A 16,019-nucleotide genomic window follows, 5' to 3' on the forward strand; every position below is an offset into this window, starting at 1 on the left:
TCAATTATTTCTAAAAAGTATATAAGTTATGTTTAAATAAAAGCTGTTAAATTTAATAAATTAACATTTTTTTGTTAAAAGCAGATCAAATTAAAAATTCAATTAATTTCTGACCAAAAACTGCGGTACATTGAATTTGTTTATATATAAATTATTTAAAAATATAAGGAAATTCATCGCAAAACAATTGTTTAATAAAAAGGAAACTTAAGCGCAAAAATCCCAAGCAAATTTATAAAAAAAAAATAAATTTTTTGATCACAAATAGCTGTAAAGTGTAATTGTTTATAAAATTTGTTTATAAAAATGATAAAGTTAATTGCAAAAAAATTTTTTTCATAATAGCGGCTTAAATTTAATATTAATTATAAAAATTCGATTAATTTTTTATCAAAAATGATCCTACTGTGTATTTTTGTTTATAAAGATTGCTTTAAAAAATTAAAAAAATTTATTGAAAAAAATCTTTTTTAATAAAAAAGAAGGTTCAATCGCAATAATTAAATACAAATATATTTAACAAATTTTTTTTAATTGACTACAAACAGCCTTAAATTGCAAAATTTTTATGTTCCGGACCCCCGAAACATTTTTTTTTAATTCCACTTTATTTTTTTAAAAAAACTAAAAAAATAAGATTAAAAAAATTGTTTTAGGGGGTCCGGAACATAAAAATCACCCAGTATAATTTATTTAAAACAATTTTGAAGGGTACAAACTTTTATTTTGTGGTCTAAAAGTTAATTTGTATTAAAATATTAAATTAAAATATTAAATATTCCAAAAGAAAAATATGGAGAGATAACAACAATAGAGTCGACTGGCAGTCTAGTCATAATAAACCATTTATGACACCCTATTGTATTAATTGTACTCCTATACCTGAATATTGAAATTAAGTAGTAAAATTACTTGAAATATTTGTTTATGTTTCGTTACGTCCTGTCGCCGTCAGATGGCAGAAGCATGCAGGGAGCACAATTTGTGTTGAAATATTAAATTAAAATATTAAATTTTCGACCTTAAATAAATAAATAAAAAAAAGAATTTTCGAATTTCATAATTGTGGTTTAATAGTTAATTTTTGTTAAAATATTATATTAAAATATTAAATATTCAAAAGAAAAATAATAAGAGAAAGGGACATAAAAACAATAGAGTTGACTGAAAGTCTAGTCATAATAAACCATTTATAACACCCTATTGTATTAGTTGTCCTTCTATACCTGAATATAAAAATTGCATAGTAATATTATTTAACGTATTTGTTTTAACGTATTTTGTTTTCTCAGCTCTGAATTTGGTGAGTCTGACGCCATCTGTTAGAAATTTCAGGTACTAAATGACTTCACTTCATACTGGTTCAATTCAAATTTACAAATAAATATGACAAATGTGACTAAAACGGACACTTTCATGTTGTTATAATTTTTTTTATCTAAATAATAATATTTTAGAATAAAATAACGATGGAAAAAAAATTTTGCCCTTAAATATTGTTAAAAACAAATTATATAATAAATGCCTGCATAAGGGTGTTTGTGGTCAAATAAAAAAAATTTTTTATTAAATTTGCATTTGATTATTATGATTGAACATTTTTTTTTATGAAAAAGTCGTTTTTCGATAAATTTGCTTATGTTTTAAAACAATTTTTATTAACAATTACACTGAACAATCATTTCTGATAAGAAATTAATCGATTGTATTAAAGCCAGATTATCTAACTGGACATTTTAGACACACTTCCTCTAATTTAAACAATTAAAAGTAGTTTAATTTTTTCTATTTGAACTTACCATAACCTTTTTTTTGTGTTAAAGTTTTAAAAATTGAAACTTTCGTCAGGGATATAATAATAAATATATCACTTAATTAAATTACGAAATTAATTAGATTTAATTAATTAGAATTAAAAATAAGTTTTTTTTTTAATATTTGATTTTTAAGGGACCGCCTACTTTAGAAGATCAAAAAATCTAGGGTCCACAATTCTTATCAAAAACAAAGAAACAAAATTTTTTCTTCGATCGTACATTATTGCCTTCAGTATGAATTAAATGATTTCGATAGAAAGTGAAAATTAAAAATTTTACATGACTTTAAATAAATAAATTTAACTTTCGACAAAAAAAAAAAAAATTACTTTTTCTTAAACCAAAATGTTAAATTCGAATTTAAAAACAAAAAATTGTATTCATACAGAAGGCACTAATGTACTAATGAAAAAAAAATTTTGTTTTTGATAAGAATTGTGGACCCTAGATTTGACGCAATGGAAAAATTTCAGCTGCGAGTATAGAACGTTTATTTTATTATTAAATTTTATTTTTTTCCAATAAAAAAAAATTATATTTCGAAGGTTGAAATATATAAGATAACATCCACAAAAACTCGTATCAATTTATTTCAATGCGTTTGAGAAAAAAAAATTCCTGAAATTTACACATTTTTTTTTAATTTTCTATAAAGTAGGCGCCCCCCTTAAGCTGAAACTAATCAAAAAAAAAAAAAAAAAATCCAAATTTTCGAGAAAAATGCATACCTTGATGAGATTTTTAATATCATCGTCCGTGAGTTTTTCTTGTTGTCTGGATTCTAAAAATTTAGTAAAAGTTGCGAGTGTTATCACTTGTGATTTAGATGTATCGACTCCAGAACAATTATTAACAATACTAGCCGCTGCAACAGCGTCAAGTATCTGCTTTTTGTGAAGGTTACTGTGTGATTTGTACTCATGGCAGTCGATGGAGTTGTTCCTCGTTAATAGACCTAAATAATGAGTTTCCATTGTCATTAAATTAAATTCATCTACTTAACTATAAATTGATCTATTTAACTATAAAATTAATCTATTTCACATAATATCAATCAATCTTAATTAATCTAAATTCAAATTAATAGATAGATAATTAAATTTTAATTAAAAAAAAAAAATTCATTAAAAAAAATTAATATTTATTATTATTTATTGCAAAAAAAAAATAAAATTGTTACAAATAATTTTTTTTTAGATAAATTTATGAAAAAAATGAATAATTGAGTTTTCTTGTCTTTTAGTAAATAACGGAAAAAAAATGTCGACAGTAGAACGAAAACAGACAAGAGAATTGATTTTTCTGAGACGTAATTACTTATTCCAGAAACGTGCTTTGGTTGGCACCTTATAATGCAAATATAATATCATAATAATACTCAAAGGAATAAACAGAACGCATGCGCTCATACAACTATTAATCTTCATATATTTGATATAAAAATAGAAGCATATAATATGTTTTATATATATTAATTATGTTTTCATAGTTTACGAAACAAAGAAAAAAAAATTATTTTTTTTTTCATTTGATGGAAATTTAATTTTGTTCATTAGTAAAAATTACCAAAGTAGATTTTCATTAATATCAAAAAATGTCTGCTTTTTCTCTATAGATAAAAAATTTTTTATTTGCTTTAATTTCATTCCGGATTCGTAATTATTATTGTTAGCAATTTCAGCAACTTTCGAGTAAAAACTTTCAATAAGCAATAATTCTAATATACAAATTTTTATTAATTATTATTTGTAACAATTAGTCATTTTATACTTCAATAAAAATTATCAAAACCAAGATCATTTTTATATAATACAGTGAGAAAAAAAAAATTATTTGATTCAAATAATCGATTACTTGACTATTATCAAATAAATATTTATTTGTATCAAATAATTATTATTTAAATCAATTAAATGGTATTTATTTTAAATACAGAAATTATTTGTCCAAATGAAGTTTATTTAAAATTTAAGTAAAAATTATTTAGTTCGAGTAAATATTTATTTAATAATAGTCAAAAGTATATTATTATTTGAATCAAATAAATTTGTTTTCAGTGTATAAAATATTAATTTAAAACTTAAAAGGGAGAAGATATATATATATATATGGGCGATTCCACGTGAGATTTACCTATGACCTTTTAAATTCGTCTAAATATATTTTTTTCTTACTCTTTGTAGGAAAAAACAGGTTTCCGTATTTTTTTATTTTCTTATAAGTGCTCAAATTTTCGAGTTATGAATTTTTAAAAATCCGATTTTTTCAAGTTATTATGATTAAGATACAAAAAAGTTTCACTTTTTTATCGACTTTTAAAATAAGTAAACGAAAAAAAAAATTTGAATTTGTTTATAAAAAACAGCGATTTTTCATAAACAAATTAAATTTTTTTAAATGTAGGCGCAATTTTTAAAAATTTTTTTTTAATTTTTACACACATGCAAATAAAGAGAAAATTTTGTAATAAGTTTTAGAGTGGGCCTAATAATCCTTTTGTTTATATGATTTGTTTAAAAAAAAAATTTTATTTTTTTTTTCTTTTTTTTTTCTTTTTTAAAATGAAAAGTGTTTTTGAAACTAGTATCTACCAGTAAACTCATAGTAAAGCAAATTAAAATACATTATATTTTGAAAAATAAAAAAAAAAACTAAAAAAAAGTAAAATTTTTTTTTAAAACAAATTATACATATAAACAAAAGATTCATCAGGCCCACTCCAAAACTTATTACAAAATTTTCTGTTTATTTTCATGTGTGTAAAAATTAAAAAAAAAAAAAAAAAAAAAAAAAAATCGCGCCTAAATTTAAAAAAAATTTAATTTGTTTATGAAAAATAGCTGTTTTTTATAAACAAATTCAAAAATTTTTTTTTTCGTTAACATATTTTAAAAGTCGATAAAAAACTGAAACTGTTTTGTATTGGCACTTAAAAATTCTTTTTGATTATGATTCTTAGATGAATAAAAAACATTTCTCAATAGTTTTTAAAATCAGTTTACGTGCCCGATTTAAATAAAATTGAGTTTTTATATAAAAACAGTGTTTTATGGAGAATCAGAAATTATTTAATCTAATAAATACTGTAATAAATAATAAAATAATTACTTATTTTCAATTTTACATATAAATAATTATATTGCTGTAGTGTTGTTTGTGTCCGATTTTAAAAAATTAAATTATAATGTTAAAAGAACGATTTTAAGAGTGACAAAATTTATTTAAGAGAGTCGAATGATCTCTGAAATTTTTTGGCAAGAAGAGACCTTTAATTATCGCTCTATAAAAACGGCATTAAACGTGAAAATGATAAACATTGACTTTAAAATACTTTCTTCTCGAAAGACGAACACTTTTTACAAAAGCAGCTAGAGATCCTTATCTTATATAAATTTCCTAAATCCTGAAGATTATACGAATCCATACAAAAACACGATTGCAAAACGAAAATTAATATAATGAGGGGTTCATTACCTCCCGCCGCCGTCAGATGGCAGCAGCATGCAGGGCGCACAAAGTCGCAGCTGTTATTAGATTACTTTTCTACTTTTTGTTTTGCAACCATGTTTTTCTATGGATTCGTACAGTCTTTTGGATTTAGGAAATTTATAAGATGAGGATTTTGGCTGATTTTGTTAAAAGTGTTCGTGTTTCGAGAAAAAAGTATTTTAAAATCAATACCATTTCACGTTCAGAGCGATAATTAAAGCTCTCTTCTTGCCAAAGAATTTCAGATACCGTTCGACACTCTTAATGCATAAATATAAAAACGAAACAAGAAAATAACTTCATTGTTTATAAATTTATATGAACCCAAATCTAAAACATCTATTATCTATACGCATATAAGTATACATTAAATAAATTCTGGTTCCTCATAAAATACTATTTTTAAATATTTAAAACTCAATTTGTTTTAAATTGGGCACGTAAGCTGATTTTAAAACCTATTGAGAAAAGTTTTTTATTCATCTTAGAACCATAATCAAAAAGAATTTTTAACTGCCAATTCATTTTTATTTAAACCTCCTTCTGGCGCACCGTGACATGTCATTGAAATTAGGTGTATTTCAAAAAAACTTGAAAAAATCAGATTTTTAAAAATTCATAACTCGAAAATTTGAGCACTTATAAAAAAATAAAAAAATACATAAACCTTTTTTTCTGCAAAGAATAAGAAAAAAATATATTTAGATAAATTTAAAAGGTCATAGGTAAATCTCATGTGGAATCGCCCATATATATATATATTTTTTTTTTTTGATTTCCCAGTTAATTTAATTAAAATAAAAAAAAGAAATTACCGATTCGTTGTGGTGTTGCGTCACTCGTCTGACGTAGAACGGAAGAACGAAGATTATTAACATCCCTTATAGAACCATCACTCTGACTTCGACAAGTGATAGCCAATTGTCCAAAAAGATCACGAAGATCTTTTCTTGCACGAAGACTGAAGGATCGAAATAGAGCAACGAATTCGACAAAATTCAATTGAGTCTCATACATGATGGATGTGGCTTTTGCTTTCACTTGCCATGGTGATTCTGAGCTTCCACCTAATCCACTGGAACCGTTCTTATCTTTATCCCTAATGAGACATAAAAGGCTGCTTTCGAATTAGTGGGAGGAAATAGGCAAGCGGTGATAAGTCGTTTCAGCAATTCATTCCAAGTCAAATCGATTTTCTATTTCGACCATTCACAATTAATTTTTTTTTTTTTTTGAAAAATGTAATAATTTTTTTTTTCAAGGAATTATTAATTGATTGATTTTGAAAAAGAAATTTAAAAAAGTAAGACAAAAATTAATTAAGGGGGATTTCTCATGAAAAAATCGATTTTATTGTTTTTTTGTATAAATTTACTCTTTAATATGTCAAAAATGCCTCTCCTAAAATTTTAAGTCGATCCAAGTGATAATTTTCGAGATAGATCAGTTAGAGTGGGTGGCGCAACCACTGTAACGTATAGCGCTATCGTGGCTTTAAACGTGTTTTTCTCAAAATCATGTTTTTTTTTACAGTAGACACGCTTCAGAAAAAACGAAAAAAGATATTGCCTTAAATCTTTTTGCATATTGTTTGGTAAACCTTTCCGCAGTTACTAAACTAGGATGAATTGAATCAGTAACCCCCGCCCCCTCTCCCCCTCCGCTAGATTTAATTACGAAAAAACGTCTTTTTTTCGAATTTTTGATTCAAAAGCCCACCATTTTTTTTATTTTTTGATTTTCAGTATAACCCCTAGTTTAGAAAGTCACCTCATATGTATATTTTAAGAATCTTTTTGATTTTTTAATTTCCACTAATTCAAAATGTCGGAATCGTGTCTATCGCAAAACGCTTTTCTTTTTTGGAGTCAACTTCATCGCACTATAACAAACGTTTAATTCAATAATTTAAATGTAAACAAATTTTTTTTTGTTTTAAAAATACTTTAATTTTAATATGTAAAAAGATTTAGACCGATATTTTAAAAAATAAAAAAAATATTGCAAAAAAACAAAATTGTTCATTATTTGCCTTTTCCATGAGAAACCCCCCCCCCCCCCCTCTTAAGCCACAAATACACTGAAATTTTAGTCTAACTTCAAGGAATGATATTTTACAGAAATAAAAATTCCAATTTTTTTGAAAACCTACATCCAATGTATTTGAATATGCTTTTTCCAAAAATGCTATCAAAAAAAGGCATAAAAAATGTTAAATAATATTTATTAATTTTTATTTGCAAATTGACGCCATTTATTTAATGATTTTTCAATAAATTTACAAATATTTTAAAAGGAAAACAATTTTTTCGACAGCCATCAAGTATATTATAAATCGTGCACTCGATTGTTAAACTTTAAACAAAAAATATTCTCCTTCTCCTTCTGACTTTTATTTTTTCAAAATGGCATCGAAAAGTAGAAAAAATTATTTAAATGTGCCAAATTTTTTAAATTGTGCCTAAATTAGTTGAAAATGCTTATTCCGGGGGTTTTCGGGATCACTGATTATGAATTTGATGCCAGAATTTGAAAAATCAAAATGGCGGATTCAATATGGCGACAAGAAATTTTTAAAGTCGACGAATTTAGCAAAAAATGTTGAATTGGGGGTTTTTGGGATCGCTGATTACGAATTTGATGTCAGAATTTGAAAAATCAAAATGGCGGATACAATAAGCGATCAAAAAAATTTTTAAGTCGATAAATTTCCCTAAATGCATTTAGAATACTATCTTTAGCCATCTAGTCCTAATCGATGTTGCCCGATTCTCACCACGGGGAGGTAGATAGTTTTTGAGAATCATTATAAAATTTTTTTTTGTTTTTTAAAATATTTTTTGTTTTTTTGAAATATTTTTTGTATTTTTTTTGTGTCTTTCAATAACTGATTTTATTATTTTATTTACTTTAATATATTAATGTTTGTTTTTTATAAAAACCACAGCATAATATATGAAAGTAAATAAAATAATAAAATCAGGAATTGAAAGGAAACAAAAAAATATTTAAAAAAACAAAAAAATTTATAAAACATTTCAAAAAACAAAAAGAAATGTTTAAATTGATTCTCTTAAAAACTATCTACCTCTCTGTATGAGAATCGGGAAGCACCAATTAGTACTAGGTGACTAAAGATGGTATTCTAAATGCATTTAGAGAAATTTATCGATTTTAAAATTTTTTTGGTCTCCCTATTGGATCCGCCATTTTAAATTTTGAAATTTTAACATGAAATTCGTAATCAGCGATCCCGAAAACCCCCAATTAAACATTTTTTGCTAAATTTGTCGACTTTAAAAATGTTTGGTCGCCATATTGAATCCGCCATTTTGATTTTTAAATTTCAAAAAATTGTCATTCTTTTCCTGTGAAATATCATTCCTTGAAGTTAGACTAAAATTTCATTGCTTAATTATTGTGGGGCTTAATGGGTTAAGATAAGGCATTTTCTAAAAGAAAGCCAACCACTGAAAAAAGTTCTGTGTTACTTTGGAAAATTATGTAAAATTAAAATCTTTAATTAAAAATTTTCAATATTATTTTTTTGTATCTCTAATAATTTATTATAATTCTATTTTATAATTTTATTTATTTATCATTTATTTTGTTAATTTATTTCTTTTTTTTAAATAATCCCTTTTGCAATTGATAGAATAGAGGAAGCGTGATTAGGATTCTGCTTGCTACTAGCGCTACTGCACATCATCTGCCTTTAACAGAAAGTTATGCGACCCTTGAAATGTTAAACCTGGCAGCTAGCATAATATTCGCATGAGCTATCAACACGAATACCAGGCAAGCGAGAAATTACAGGGTTGTCAGTCTCAAGCAAATTCCCCAATATTATAAAATGATAAATCATTTTCAAATATTTTTGTTCCTCACAAAATTTCTTTCAATTAAATAACATGATAAATTATCCATTTGATAATATCAAAAAAAAAAAGAATAATTTCGATTATCGATGAATGAATTGCTTGTGCTCCAAAAAAAAATCGAATATCGCTCAAAAAGACATTTCACAAAAGTGTTTAACAACAACAAAATAGCTTGTGTAGAAAGTGAAAAAGAAAAATGCATAATAAGCAACATTAAAAATTATTTTTTGAAGCAATTGATATTAAAATTTTGCTAATAAATAATCTGATAATATTATCGGAATTGTGATAATATTATTAATATCTATTAATGACAGGCAAAGATATTATAGCAAGCATATTGTTTCTCTATCGCATAATTTTCAGAAAGATCAATCACCCATTTGGTGTTTGTGCGTATGTGTGATTATATTGAGTGAATTGAATAAGATTTTGATATATATAATGCAATTAATGGGAGCTATTATCCATTTGACTGGTTTCAATAATTGATTATAACATTGTATATATGGAGAATTACCTCTGTAAACTGGAATAAGGCAAATTTGAGGTGACAATACGCTCAGCAGATCCAGGGGGACTTCGAGATGGAATTCTGTCTCTGCCCGTTCGTGGAGAAGCCGGTACAACTTTAGTTAAAGATTCTCTGCTTCCTGTTATATAATGCAAAGGGGCCATGGATAATCCTCCATCCGCTGAAGAATCGTAATGCCTAAAGCTCAAATCCTGAAATAAGCGCGAGATGAAAACCTTATTATACTTTATAAATCGTTTAAATGATTATTATTATATCTGCTATAAATCTCGAAAACTTTCCCTAAACGTCAAGATTAATTAATTTAATCTTGTATCCAAATAAAATCCAGTTTTGAATTTTCTTATTTAAATATTAATGGCGTTTATTTCCAAACCAATTATTTTTTTTTTTTGTATCAATTTCTACTTCTTTAAACAGAAATTATCCAAATACAAAACGCGAATCTTATAATTAAATCGATCTGCCAGTGCCGAGGCTTTCGTTTCCAGTTTCGTCAACGAACTGTTTTTTCCCTTCGTTGATTAATTAATTTACAACCTCCATTCCTTCTAATTCATTCACCTCTAACCTTTAACACTATCAAAAATTCATTCCACACATTTTTCTTTATTCATTTCTCTCACACACACACTGCCTACGAAAATATGTGCCAAATTATTTTCTCTTTCATACCTATACAAATCTTTTCTTCTTTCATCATTCAATACTTACAGTTTCTTTCATCCATTTTACTTCATCTCACAAATTTTCTCATCTTTCCCAAATACCTCGGTAACCCATTCCCCTTACCATTCTATATCACTTATTCTACTTTGTTTCCACAATCCTTTTTCACCTTCTCTACATATTCTTTCTACTCTATCTCTCCATTAAATTTATCCATCTCTTTTCTTTCACATCATTCCTTTACCTCCCCTATTGCTTCCCTTCATTTTTTCACCCCCCATTTAAATAAACTCTTCCATTCTCCATTTCCTTTGTTTTATTATTATTTTTTCCTTTTCAATTGCTAAACATATGATCCAGATAATTTGATCCATTTGAATTTTTCCTATACTCGAGTTTTCTACGTTTCTGTCGATGTGTATCTGTCTTCATTAGAATCATCGTTCATTATTATTTTATTCAAAATAAATTGAAAACAGATTTTTAGAGATTAAAATTCAGTTTTGGAATTAAACTAATTGATATGGAAAGAATTTTTCTTTGGTAAATTATATATAACACTGTGCAACAGATTTTCATTTTTTTTTTTTATTTCTGAGACCGCATAGGGTGATTCTTATAGGTTTTTCGACGCTGAACACGAATCCGTAATCAGAATTGCTCCATCACCCTAGGTTTTCGAAAAATTTGACCTTGAAAATTGAAAAAATGCCGTTTTTAGGGTACTTTTTGATTTTTTATTACGGTACCAAAATTTTTTCTGAGGTTTCCGGACTGTTTAAGAGAGACAGTGAAAAAACCAGAGCTTCACGAGTCACCTCGAATTCGTAATCAGCGACCCCAAAAACCCCCGAGTTACAAGTTACAGGACATTTCGATCGAGTTTAGAAAAAGTCGTCCGCCATATTAGATCCGCCATTTTGAATTTTTAAAAACGGACTTTGAATTCGTAATCAGCGACCCCGAAAACCCCCGAGTAATAAGTTACAGGCGATTTAAAATACATTTGGATTTTGGACCATTTTTTTATACGCCTCCTGCACTGTGATCCCGTTTCTCGTTGCAACGCGAATTTCAAATCAGGATAACTCATCCAAAAAAAGATATTTTTTAAAAATCAAAATTGGAAAATGTTAAGGAGGATATTTTGATTTTTTATTACGGTACCAAATTTTTTTCTGAGGTTTTCATGATATGCATATGAAAGCTGATATCCTCCTTAACATTTTCCAATTTTGATTTTTAAAAAATATCATTTTTTGGATGAGTTATCTTGATTTGAAATTCGCGTTGCAACGAGAAACGGGATCACAGTGCAGGAGGCGTATAAAAAAATGGTCCAAAATCCAAATGTATTTTAAATCGCCTGTAACTTATTACTCGGGGGTTTTCGGGGTCGCTGATTACGAATTCAAAGTCCGTTTTTAAAAATTCAAAATGGCGGATCTAATATGGCGGACGACTTTTTCTAAACTCGATCGAAATGTCCTGTAACTTGTAACTCGGGGGTTTTTGGGGTCGCTGATTACGAATTCGAGGTGACTCAGAAAAAATTTTGGAACCGTAATAAAAAATCAAAAAGTACCCTAAAAACGGCATTTTTCAATTTTCGAGGTCAAATTTTTCGAAAACCTGGGGTGATGAAGCAATTCTGATTACGGATTCGTGTTCAGCGTCGAAAAACCTATAAGAATCACCCTATGCGGTCTCAGAAATAAAAATGCTGTTGCACTGTGTAAACTTAGATTTCAATAGAAACTAATTGGTTCGGAAGTAAATTTCGTAATGCCTCGGAATAATATACTTATCAAACACGAAGTCAACATTAGTCTGAAAATTTTGTCAGGGAACATATAAATAGGTTAAGAAAATAATCTACATAAATTCTGTCCATTTCACTGTGGGATATTTGACCTTATTTTCTGGCCAAAATCTATTTTTCATTCATAAAAATTTATTAACCCATGTAGAAATCACCAACGTATGCCTAAAATCATTGTTGGCCCAACATTGGTCTCACCTTGGCAGAGCCCCTGTTTATATATTCTAGACTGGTCCAAACTTGGACTTAGCTGAATTTGGTTCAAATTAACTTTAAGACAACAATTATGAACAAAAATTCTTATTTTCTCTAACTCAGAACTAAATTCTGAACAAATCTGAGTGAGTCGATTTTTTAATTTTCGCTTCAAAAATTTGTAATGTTAACGCAAATTGTATCATTATTATTATTTTTTAAACTTTTTTGGTCTCTTTTGCTTTCAATTTTTTTTTATATTTAATATTGCATACATTTAGGGCCTAGGGATAGGCAAATAGTAAAAAAAAAAAAAATTTTTTTACACTGAAAAATTGTTATAAACAAATTATATTATAAATACAGCATAAGGCTGTTTGTGGTCAAATAAAAAATTTTTTTAAGTAAATTTGCTTATGTTTTAAAATATATTTTATAAACAAATACTCTGTACGGTCATTTCTAATCAGAAATTAATCGAATTTTTTATGATTAATGTTAAATCTAAGCCGCAAAAATGTTATTATAAAAAAAATTTTTTTGCAATTATTATTATCATTTTTATAAACAAATTTTATAAACAACTACACTTTACGGCTATTTTTGAGCAAAAAAAATTTTTGTTGTTGTAAATTTGCTTTGGATTTCTGCGCGTAAATTTCCTTTTCATTGAAAAATTGTATGGCGATAAATTTCTTTATATTTTTGAATAATTCATATAAATAAATACAATCTGTTGTAAATTTTGGTCAGAAATTAATCGAATTTTCAAACTGTTAAGAATTTAGTTCTGCGAGTTAGAGGAAACAATAATTTTCGAATTTGGTTCATAATTATGGTCTAAAAGTTAATTTGTATTAAAATATTAAATTAAAAAAATATTAAATATTCCAAAAGAAAAATAATGAGAGAAAGGGACATAAAAACAATAGAGTCGACTAAAAGTCTAGTCATAATAAACCATTTATGACACTCTATTTTATCAGTTATACAATATACCTGAATATTGAAATTATATAGTAATAATATTACTTTTTTTGTGAGACCCCAATCTCAACTTTTGCTTATTATATCTTTCACACATTTTTAAATTTGGAGAGTCTGACGCCATCTGTTACAAATTTTAGGTACTAACTACACCAACTGCACCCAAAGAACAAATTTCTTTGATTTAAAGAAACCAATTTCTTTGACTAGTTTTCTTTCATTCAAAATAAAATTTTCTCTGAAACAAAAAAAGCTTCTTAGTTTCAAAGAAAATTTCTATGAATTAAAGAAATTTATACATTAAATCAAAGATATTCTAACATTAATATAGGATCAAAGAAACATTTATTTGAATTAAATAAAAAATTTCTTTGAAACGAAGATAATTTTTTTTTAATCAAAGATAATTTGTTTGAAATTACACTAGTCTTTTGGCTCGTAAATGTGTTGAAAATCAATTTGGGGTAACACATACCCCTGGCAAATAGGTTGTACGCCGCGCCGACTTTTTTATTATTTTTTGCAATTTAAATATCAAAATAAGGTTGAGTTTGTATTCGACCGATGTGCAAGGAACATTAATTATATAATAGTAATATCTGCGCTGGCACAGAATAAAAATGTATTTGTATTCTAACCTAACAATAAAGATAAGATAAGATTTTTTAAAGTTTCAAAATGCATTTTAAAGGGTAAGAATAGTACTTTCAGTTGCTGTAACCGTCTTTTTTATATAAAAAATTATATCTTAATGTTACACGCCCTGAAATATGGTCAAAAATAGTATATTATGTGGCAAGCACGTAAAGTAGTACTTTTTAGGTGAGGATGTAATTTTCAATACGAGATGTCGTTAGTGCGACGTAGGTGAGACGAAGACGAGCCGAAAGCGAGACAAGTCGAACCGAAGTCGCACAGACAGCGAGTATTGAAATCATTCGAACCTAAAAATTACTACGTGCGAGCCACATACGCTATTTTTTCGCCATTGTTATGAAAAAGTGAAACAATTTTAAAGAAATATATATATATATATATATATTATATATTATATATTATATATTATATATTTTATATATTTTTACAAAAATTATGCAAAAATTAACAACTGCCTAAAAAAGACTTTATAGGGCAGTTTTCTGCCTAAAAAAATCTTTTTTAGGCAGTTGGCCCAAACTGCCTTAAAAAGTGCTACTTTATCTGCCCAAAACAGGCACAAAAAAGACACTTTTTCATGTCAATGGCGAAAAAACGTCTTTTCTTCACTTTTGGGTTAGAATATCTCGAAGAACTGACGTGCTCGATTAATTCTGAAGTTAGATTCGGATTCAAAATACTTCGAAAAAGTATAGTCTGGTTCTTGGTTGTGAAGTAAGACAAAATTTTGTCGGCCTGTGTAATTGTGCACTGAGAAAAAAGGTTTGAGCTGACAACCAAATATTTCATTCAATATATGTGCAACTAAAATTTTTTGGTTGACACAACTAAACTTTAGTTGACAACAACCAAAGTTTGTTTGAGACGACTAAATAAGAAAATGAAAAAGAATTTGGTAGTCTCAACCAAACTTTGGTTGATGTCAACTAAAGTTTAGTTGTGTCAACCAAAAAATTTTAGTTGCACATATATTAAATGAAATATTTGGTTGTCAGCTCAAACCTTTTTTCTCAGTGTGGTCTAAAAGTTAATTTGAACCAAATTTTGTCATTTTGCATACCACTGTAGCGTTGTGTTGTACACACATTTAGTAAAAGGTGAAGTTATTTCACCTTTTTTTTTTTTTTTTTTTTTTTTTTTTAATATTTTATTTTTGAAGGGTGGTTAGTGTAGTGAATGGTATGTGTGGGGAAAACGTAGAATGAACAGAGCAAATGTGAAAAATAATGACTTTTTTAGTATGAACAAAAAGAACTGGAAACGAAATTCTTTAGCTCTGGCGGATAAATATTTTTATCGTTAAGTTTAGAATTAGGTACCGAAAATTTCCTAAAGATTTATTTGAAATGTTCGGAATATTTAATTGCAATGTTCAGTGGAATTTGTGTAAAGATTTAAATGTCCCGATTACATAAATATTTAGTGTGAAACTTTCCTAAACATTTAAATAAAATTTTCCCCTAATTATAATTATAGGGTGGTTAGGTTAATCACCCATTTAATAAATCTTTAGGAAATTTTCGGTACTGTGGGGGGGGGGGTGGGTTCTAAGAGGCAAATTAAATAAATTGAATTACCTTAGATAATGCATGAATATTTCCAATCGATTTTGTCTTCTTTCTTTTGTCATTCCGCCTTTTTAAAGTATTACTACTGGTAGGTGATAGACTTCCAATACTTTCGGTAACGGACCAATCTCGACCACCAAAAATACGAATTGCATCAGCTGTCATTGGTTCAGAACAACCCTCCTCAAAGTAAAGCTGAAGGTACTTTTCTTTAAGCCAACGTGATCTTCGATCTGTTAATTGTTGTTGTCTCTTTAAGCCCCGAAGAATCCAACACAAACCCATGTACCATGTTCTAAAAGCAAAATACAAAATACAATTTATAGGTATAAATTTTCCCCATATTAATCAAATTTAAGACTTAAAATGCAATTTGCAATTTTGTCATCTAATTTTACT

At 27.0% G+C, this 16,019-nt stretch overlaps 2 protein-coding genes across 6 annotated transcripts in view; one reads left to right on the forward strand and one right to left on the reverse strand.

The window, feature by feature from the left end:
* Positions 1-16,019, forward strand: part of LOC127288326 (uncharacterized) — a 278,443-nt gene that overhangs the window by 230,754 nt on the left and 31,670 nt on the right. The gene's annotated exons all lie outside the window — the stretch shown is intronic.
* Positions 1-16,019, reverse strand: part of LOC127288304 (1-phosphatidylinositol 4,5-bisphosphate phosphodiesterase epsilon-1-like) — a 212,058-nt gene that overhangs the window by 32,666 nt on the left and 163,373 nt on the right. For 3 of the 4 annotated variants that reach the window (XR_007844014.1, XR_007844015.1, XM_051315692.1), the window contains exons 8-11: positions 15,630-15,915; positions 9,708-9,913; positions 6,122-6,423; positions 2,546-2,772 (exon numbers count right to left, since the gene is read on the reverse strand). Coding sequence is in view for 2 of the 4 variants with exons in the window: in XM_051315692.1 (XP_051171649.1) it covers positions 2,546-2,772; positions 6,122-6,423; positions 9,708-9,913; positions 15,630-15,915 (1,021 nt within the window). In the remaining 2 variants the exon portion in view is untranslated. The remainder of the gene's footprint in view (positions 1-2,545; positions 2,773-6,121; positions 6,424-9,707; positions 9,914-15,629; positions 15,916-16,019) is intronic. The other variant, XM_051315690.1, reaches the window with a different exon arrangement.

This window comes from Leptopilina boulardi, unplaced genomic scaffold (assembly GCF_019393585.1).
Source record: "Leptopilina boulardi isolate dan_hultmark-lab unplaced genomic scaffold, ZJU_Lbou_2.1 LbouV2_384, whole genome shotgun sequence".
Taxonomy (NCBI): Eukaryota; Metazoa; Arthropoda; class Insecta; order Hymenoptera; family Figitidae; genus Leptopilina; species Leptopilina boulardi.